This window comes from Lathyrus oleraceus, chromosome 2, assembly GCF_024323335.1.
Source record: "Lathyrus oleraceus cultivar Zhongwan6 chromosome 2, CAAS_Psat_ZW6_1.0, whole genome shotgun sequence".
NCBI classification, from domain to species: Eukaryota; Viridiplantae; Streptophyta; class Magnoliopsida; order Fabales; family Fabaceae; genus Lathyrus; species Lathyrus oleraceus.
Genome location: NC_066580.1, coordinates 249651816 through 249660322, shown reverse-complemented (window position 1 = coordinate 249660322; position 8507 = coordinate 249651816). Strand labels below are relative to the sequence as shown.

Below are 8507 nucleotides of genomic sequence, written 5' to 3'. Positions count from 1 at the left end.
TCTGAATGTGATGTCTTCGCCGGGGCCGTTTGCAATGTGGGGGATTGACATGATTGGAAAGATTGAGCTGACTGCTTCCAATGGGCATCGTTTCATCCTTGTTGCCATCGACTATTTCACCCAGTGGGTCGAAGCAGCGTCGTTCGCGAATTTCACCAGACATGTGGTTGCCCGTTTCATCAGGAAAGAAATCATTTGCCGCTATGGGATTCCCGAAAGAATCATTACTGATAATGGTTCCAATCTCAATAACAAAATGATGAGGGAGTTGTGCCAGAACTTCAATATTCAGCACCATAATTCTTCCCCCTATCGTCCTAAGATGAACGGTGCTGTTGAGGCAGCTAATAAGAACATAAAGAAGATTGTGCAGAAGATGGTCGTCACGTACAGAGATTGGCACGAGATGCTACCCTTCGCCTTGCATGGGTACCGCACTTCAGTACGTACGTCGACCGGGGCGACCCCTTACTCCCTAGTGTATGGTATGGAAGCAGTCCTACCTGTTGAAGTGGAGATTCCTTCTCTAAGAGTCCTGTTGGATGTCAAGCTAGATGAAGCTGAATGGATTCAGACAAGGTTCAATGAGTTGAGTCTTATCAAAGAGAAGCGAATGGCAGCCATTTGTCATGGGCAGTTGCATCAGAGTCGGATGAAGAGAGCCTTTGATCAGAAAGTGCGCCCTCGATGTTTCCAAGTCGGAGATTTGGTGTTGAAAAGGATCCTTCCTCCTCAGACGGATCACAGGGGCAAGTGGACTCCTAACTATGAGGGACCTTATATTGTCACCAAGGTTTTCGATGGAGGGGCCTTAATGCTCGCAACGATGGATGGCGAAGACTTCACTTCCCCGGTAAACTCAGACGCAGTTAAAAAATACTTCGCATAAAATAGACCCGCTGGATGGTAAAAAGAACAGTCCAGGAAAAAATGGGCATCCCGACGAACCAATAAAATGAAAAGGTTCGGGCAAAAATTAGGGATTTAAAAATGAAAAGATCGTACACCCGGTAAGTTGAAAACCTGAAAAGGCAACTTAGGCAAAAATGGGTATCCCGGTGGATTGAAAACCCGAAAAGGGAAATCCAGGCAAAAGTTAGGGATTAAGCGAATGACTGTGTTCTGAGTTAGTTCTGAATCTCATCTCATGTCGATGACTGGAAAATTTCAAAAGGAAGAAAATAATCTAATCACCTTTTCAGAAGGCTGATCATCTGGAAGATCTTGAAGACGGGCAAGTCATAGCAGAATTGGAACCCAATAGAAATCCATTTCACATTGCCATTGGATTAATTCTTGTTTTGCGATTACCTCTTTCCAGGGATTGCTTCCTGATGTAAATGCCTATTTAGAGGCCATTCAATCAATAAAATCATGTTATTCAGTATATCTCTGTTTTCATTTTCATTTTACTGTTTTGTTTGCAAAAAATGACGTCCGAATTTTTGATAAACATTGCATCATGACACATAAGGGCTTTACAAATATATGCTTAATAAACATTTAAAGTTGCTGTGAATTTTAAGTGCTTTGGATCATCTATTCAGAACAGATACCCTCGGGGCATTTCCTGAGCATGTGTGTCAGACTATACACTCCCCAGCGGAGTTGACAGTACCAGACTGTATCTTCCCAGCAGAAGCAGCTGCTCCTCAGAGTTCGATGCCAGATCGAGGATTTCAATCCCAGATCGATGATCTCTTTCCTGGAAGCATAACCTCGGTACCGTATCGGTGTTTGCTCCCTCCTGCTGAGTCATCTCTCGTAGATTATGGTTGCCAGAACCACTATCGCTTCCCCCAACAACAGGTTTCCAACGCTGTTCTCTCCCCAGTCAGAGTCTCGGTATCTCGTCATTGCCAGAACACCGCATGGCCGGTCATTTCCCCACATAGTTCGTTATGCTGTGCATCTCCAACAGTAGTGCCAGGGTCTAGAAGATTGTGATCATTTTCCCAACAGGATTCCTTGCTTCAGCTTGGCATTTTCCCCAGCATTTCGCATCCCTGCATGTAGAATCATATTGCATTGCATCCTCCCAAATCGCGTAGCATTTCCATTTTCATGGAGCATTACGCCATCGCAAAATTCGAACATACGCATGTAAGCATAAAACATTCTCGGTATCCCAAGTGATAAGCCAGAAGTTTGTTTCCAGTGCTCAGACTGAAGGTTGTTCATGACTTATTATCCCCAGCATGGGTCGTTGGCCCACATGCCGCCTCAATTATCATTTTCCCTATTTCTGCCGAGGCTGATAGGCATGAAGTTTCCAGTATCCAGACCGAAGTGGCATTCAGGCCAGTTTCCGTTTTTCAGATCGAAGAAGTTTCCGACATTCAGGTCAATGCAACTTGTGGCATTCAGGCCAGTTTCCGGAATCCAGACCGAAGTGGCATTCAGGCCAGTTTTTTCCGATTGTCAGATCGAAGAAGTTTCCGACATTCAGGTCGATGAAACTTGTGGCATTCAGGCCAGTTTCCGGAATCCAGACCGAAGTGGCATTCAGGCCAGTTTTTTCCGATTGTCAGATCGAAGAAGTTTCTGACATTCAGGTCGATGCAACTTGTGGCATTCAGGCCAGTTTCCGGAATCCAGACCGAAGTGGCATTCAGGCCAGTTTTTTCCGATTTTCAGATCGAAGAAGTTCCCGACAATCAGGTTGAAGCACTTATGGCATTCAGGCCAGTTTTGCCGATTTTCAGATCGAAGAAGTTTCCGACATTCAGGTCGATGCAACTTGTGGCATTCAGGCCAGTTCCCGGTATCCAGACCGAAGTGGCATTCAGGCCAGTTTCCAATTTTCAGATCGAAGAAGTTTCCGACGATCAAGTCGAAGTACTTGTGGCATTCAGGCTAGTTTTCCGATTTCCAGATCGAAGTGGTGTTCAGACCAGATTTCCGGTGATTAGACCAACATTGATACTCTCATATTCCGATGCTTAGTGTTCAGACTAATGTGCGGCGTTCAGGCCATGGGTATTCCTGTGTTACCATTTATTTTGGTATCCAGGTCAACTTTCTGTTTCGGTACTCAGGCCGAATTTCACTATACCAGACGGATTCTTCTTTTGAGATTGCTTCTTTGGCGATTCTGACAGGCATTGTTTCATAGGGATTCAGGATCAAAATCCGGGTCTTCTTAGTATTTAACCATCTCCCACTATGATCATATGAAGAACGACTTGCTTCATATTCTCTAGTTGAAGACGCTTAAATAGGGGCAACTGTCATACCCCGATTTTGGTCCTGAATTTTTATGTTTTTATTTTTGTTTAGCATGCTTGGCCTAACCTTACTTTGGTTTTATATGAGGATTGGTCTTGGTCCAAAGTCATGGTGTTGTTCATGTGATTGTTAATGCACATATGGTCTTGGTCATCCAAATAACCAACCTTCTTGTGTCACAAGCCAATTGCCAATCATGCCACTTGATTCATGAATATCCCTTTCAAATCCTAATCTTATACCATCATTTCATGGCCTTGTTAACACATACTACCAGTCAAGTCATGTTCTTTTCAAAGTCAAGCATTCAAGTCATAAAATAAACCAATTGTAAAACAAATTTCAAACCATCACATTTGATTCTACATAAAAAAAAGGGGGTACAAGTCTTGACAATTTTGACCAATTGTTGACTTTGGTCAACAGTTGACTTTTTGGTCAACATTGACCAAAGTCACCCAAACCCAAAAGCCCTAATTTTTACCACAATCATCAATCATTTGTCCATTTACAAGAAAAATGCAAATAAATTTGAATTTTAACCAATTGTTGACTTTGGTCAACAGTTGACTTTTTGGTCAACTTTGACCAAAGTCAACCCTATGCCATTGGTCATCCCTAATCACTAAATGACTAGTCCTAACTCTCATGACATTATCCATGTCCCTGTTATCTTTGGCTTAACCACTTGTGCTTGGCTTCTTCACTTTAATGTCAACATGGTCACACCTTGAACCTTTGGAATCTTGCTTTGCCAATTAACTTCCATCATGCTGCATTTGCCCTGCTATACCAACCTGCTGCAACGCCTAACCTGCACAGACCAAAGTCATAACCAACATTAAGGTCAATCCATGAAGTGTTGCTAATATGCCATGACCTAAAACCATAAGTGTTGTCAATGGCCAAGCATAAACCTGCTGTGAGCATGAGCCAGCAGGACCCAATTCAAAGGTTTTAACCAAACTTCTCACTCTAAGATCACGGGAAGAACGATGGATTCTCATGATAATCATTCAGCTAGAGTTCATCAAACTACAACCTGCAAAACAACAGCACCCCACACACACAGAAGCAAACCGCAACAGTAACTAACATGTCGGAGAATTCAGTACAGAGTTTATTTCATAACTTTGAGAAAGTTACAAATTTTGTTCAACATCACGTATCTAATTTCATAGGCCATCATATCCAGTCATCAGGAACCTCTGGTATAGGCTCTGTCAATGCCTCCATCAAAGCTCCATTTGTGAAAACTACATCTTCTGTACAACCACGTGATCCTGTTGTCAAGGGTAAGTCCTCTACCCTTGTGACTAAAGAAGACCTTGGAAGGGCTACATGGACTTTTCTTCACACTCTTGCTGCTCAGTATCCAGACAATCCTACAAGACAACAGAAGAAAGATGTAAAAGAACTGGTACAGATCTTGTCTCGAATGTACCCTTGCAGTGAATGTGCAAATCACTTTAAAGAAGTTCTTAGATCAAATCCTGTACAGTCGGGGTCACATGCTGAATTTTCTCAGTGGCTATGTCATGTGCATAATGTTGTCAATAGAAGCATCGGCAAACCAATTTCCTGCATGAAAAGGTCATGGCGGAATTCTTCAAGAATTAATTCATGAATTGTTCGACCCTTTAGCTTCCCTCAAAATGGTGATGGAACAGTATCAATCCAAACATTCCTGCAGCATACAAAAGAACAACCAGCGCAACCAATAGTTTGCCTGCAAGAGGACCAACCAAGTTTCACTTACCATCCTCATCAACACATTTAACATTGCCTTGCAAACACCCTGCAGGAACAAGCAAACATGTCTGCAACCATCAAACCTGGACAGGTCAAGTGCACATCAAGCCGCAAACACATAGCATACAAATGGCATCCAAGAAACATTCAACCATGCATCATCCAGCATATACTCAGACCAGGAACAATTGCATCATGTGGTAGTACAAAACATACTGCACAAACACATCATCATAATACTACACCAAGTTAAATATGTAAGCTCAGTCTTGAAACTTAGCCCACTTTGCATGTTGATTAACAACCAGAGGCATACACAAAATCCACAAGCCATGCTTACCTGCAAGTAAACAAACCAAAAGTCTGTAGCAAGATTCATGCAAACATCCCAACAAAGCAGTCAACAGTTAATGCAAGCCATGTGATTGCATCCCACTTAAGCCAGAACAATGCCAATTATGCCACACAATAAGCCAAAGAGTCATACCTGCATAAGACATGGCAATGCTAACACCCTAAAACCAACTGGATAACCAGCCTTAAGCCAAGTGAGCATGTTGCAACATGTTGTCAATATCCTGCAGAACAGGATACCAGGCATGACCAAACACCAAGCCTATTCACATCAACTTTTGACCATTACCAGTGCATCATAACAATTCGTATAATACAAGCATGGTAATGGGTTCCAAACAGATAGCATTGCAAACCTCCACAAGTCAGAATCCACAGCAGAATCCGTAGCAGAGCTTGGCTCACAAAAACTCAATATGTCAAAGCACCTACATGATACACCACTGGATAAGATGCCATTGGCAGGTTTGTTAGCATCGTATAATCCTCCAACATCAACCAAACCGCAACATCTTCAAGTATTCAAAACAATCTGCAAAAGTGATTTGTCTGGTTCATTTGGCGGTGAACTCTGCAGGATTAGTGTCTGCTGTAGAGTAGGTAAAACATGCAGAACTTCCTTCAACTGATGTTATGCAGTAACAAACAAATGGCAGGCTCTGGTTATTCAAAAGCTTGAAAATGAACAAATTTGATTGGGACCATCCACTCCACTTGTAACCAATTTTCACGGCGGTAAAAGAAAAACAACAAGGCAGTTAAATTCCATAAAAAATCCCAAAATGGAATAGAGATAAAATTCAAAGAGAAAGTACGTAGGTTCAGATTACCATTTTCGAACCTAGCATCAAACAGGGAAATTTGATTCTGAGAACACCCAAAGCGCTTTGCAGAGTTACTCTTCTGGAACACAAAAAACACCAATTGAAACCCTAGCTGCAGAAATATAAAAGGAGAAGAGAAGGAGGAATTAACGACGAAAAAACTTGGAGGCGGAAAATCTCAAACAAAACCCTAAAATCCCAAAATCGATTACCTGGATTGGGAGGCCAGCTTCTTCACGCCTTTCACCACCGCCGTGACACTTTGTAAGAACCTCTCTTTCTTCCTTTTATCCTTTTCATATGCTTGTTGAGAGATTCGTTGAGAGTGATGAGAGTAGAGAGAGTCTCGTCTGAGAGAGAGCGATTGAGGGGGGAAGGTACAATTTAGAGGGAGAGTTTTCTTCGAGTTTGTGAGAGGAGTTCGTGAGAGTGTGAGAGAGACGAGAGGTTGAAGGCGATTGCTGAGAGCGTGAGATTGGGAGAGAACGAATCTGTATCTTTTCCAATTTTTTTTTTCTTTTCTTGAATTCATTTTAAATAGGATAGGTTTTTTTTGAAAATATTAAAAATTTGTTTAAACTTCCTAAGTAGTTAATAAATATTTACACATTTTCAAAGCATATTCTGTTGAAGAACCCAACAGCCAGGCGGCTGGGTTTTAATTTTTGGTTCCCCATCATTTATTAGGATAGTCCAACAGATCTTTTTTTTTTTTTTTTTTTTAGTTTCCTTATTTTCATTCCTTTTTTTAATTTATCTTAGTTTATATATTTAAAGTAACATCAAAATAATAAATAACCATGAGTGGTCTGGTGGAGAAGGGTAGTATCACAGTCTTGAGTGGGTGGGTTCAATACTCATGTGTAGCATTTTTTTTTAGTATTTTATTTTTCTTTTAGCATTTTATTTTCTTTTAGTATCTTATTTCTTTTAACATTTTTTGTTATGTTTATGCTTTATTATTTTCATAGTTTCATTATCATAACATAGATTTTTTGTCTTTTAATTTCATCATTCATTCAAAACCATTTTTAAACTATAAAAATCATATTTTTCTCGATTCAATGTAGAGCCCATTTTCCATACCCTTGTAAGTCGATTGCTTTTTAAGCATCGCCATCAACCTCACATAGCTTACTCTTGGGCTTTCTTACAATGAGCCGGTTCTCTTGCACTTACACTCATATTTCGCATCATTTGTTGTTTGGGCCTGATCTAATTATTTCATGATTTTGAATCCCCATTTGACAAAATGTACCCCACCTCCCCAATGTGTATATAATGTTGTATTATTTTATTTCTCTATTCGTTTTAGATACTAACACAAGAGTAAAATCCACCATTTCTGAAAAAATACAAAAAATATGACTCAATCCAACGTCGAGTATTTTCTCAATAAGCAAATCAATTCATTTCGCTCTCCTATTCTATTCCTTTTCTTTCAAACTTTCATCAAATGCTTGATTCAACGTCAAACCATTTTCTCTAATAAAAAACTCAAAAATATTAATTCATAAGTCAAGACTTTTTCAATAAAGATGGAAGTGGAACGTGGTGTATACCACGCACTCCTGAGACTAGGATTCGAGATGTATATCTCGCCCATCCTAGCTCTCGCCATCATCCAATTTACCCACTTTGTTTTCTCAAACATTCATTCAAATCTTTCTCAAACGTCCATCAATACTTGACCTAGGTCAAGTCATTTTCACAACAAAACTCAAGATACCTAATTCTCATTTAACACTTTTTTTCAATAAAGATGGAAATGGAACATGGTGTATACCATGCACTCCTGAGACTAGGATTCGAGATGTATATCTCGCTCATCCAAGTTCTCGCCGTCGTCTAAAATTATCAATGCGGTTTCTTCAAACCCTTTCTCAATCAAATTCAAAAATACTTAACCTCTATTAAACACTTTTGCAAATAAATATGGAAATGGAACATGGTGTATACCATGCACTCCTGAGGCTAGGATTCGAGATGTATATCTCGCCAATCCTAGTTCTCGCCATCACTCAAAGCACATCCAACCAATCAAACTCTTTTTCTCGCCGCCGTGCGACCATTAAAAAACCTTTTAAAATGATAGTTGTATTGTCATAAGAGATACAAAACAATGTTTCAGCCACGATTGTTGAGTAGAGATAAATGACGCTTTTCCGAATGTAGATTTGTAAATCCTAACACCTAAGTACATATTGCATGACAACTCTAGGGCAGAACTTCCCCATTTTTTTAGACCTTCCGTGCGTCTCCGATCTTGTGGCATGTCAATCCATCCTATTGCAAAGAGGTAACCGCCTAAGACTCGATTCAGCGAGCTGCGACACCTACTGCTAGGAT

General features: G+C 40.5%; 1 protein-coding gene across 1 annotated transcript; it reads left to right on the top strand.

Moving 5' to 3' along the window:
* Positions 1-4284: 4284 nt before the first annotated feature.
* LOC127122779 (FAD-linked sulfhydryl oxidase ERV1) lies at positions 4285-4855 on the top strand. The gene has a single exon (XM_051053066.1). It carries the CDS (start codon positions 4325-4327, stop codon positions 4853-4855), a length of 531 nt encoding a protein of 176 aa, XP_050909023.1. The 5' UTR covers positions 4285-4324.
* Positions 4856-8507: the final 3652 nt, after the last annotated feature.

What these genes read in the sequence shown, in the direction of transcription:
- LOC127122779 (XM_051053066.1), top strand. Translation starts at nt 4,325, where the DNA reads ATGTCGGAGAATTCAGTACAGAGTTTATTTCATAACTTTGAGAAAGTT.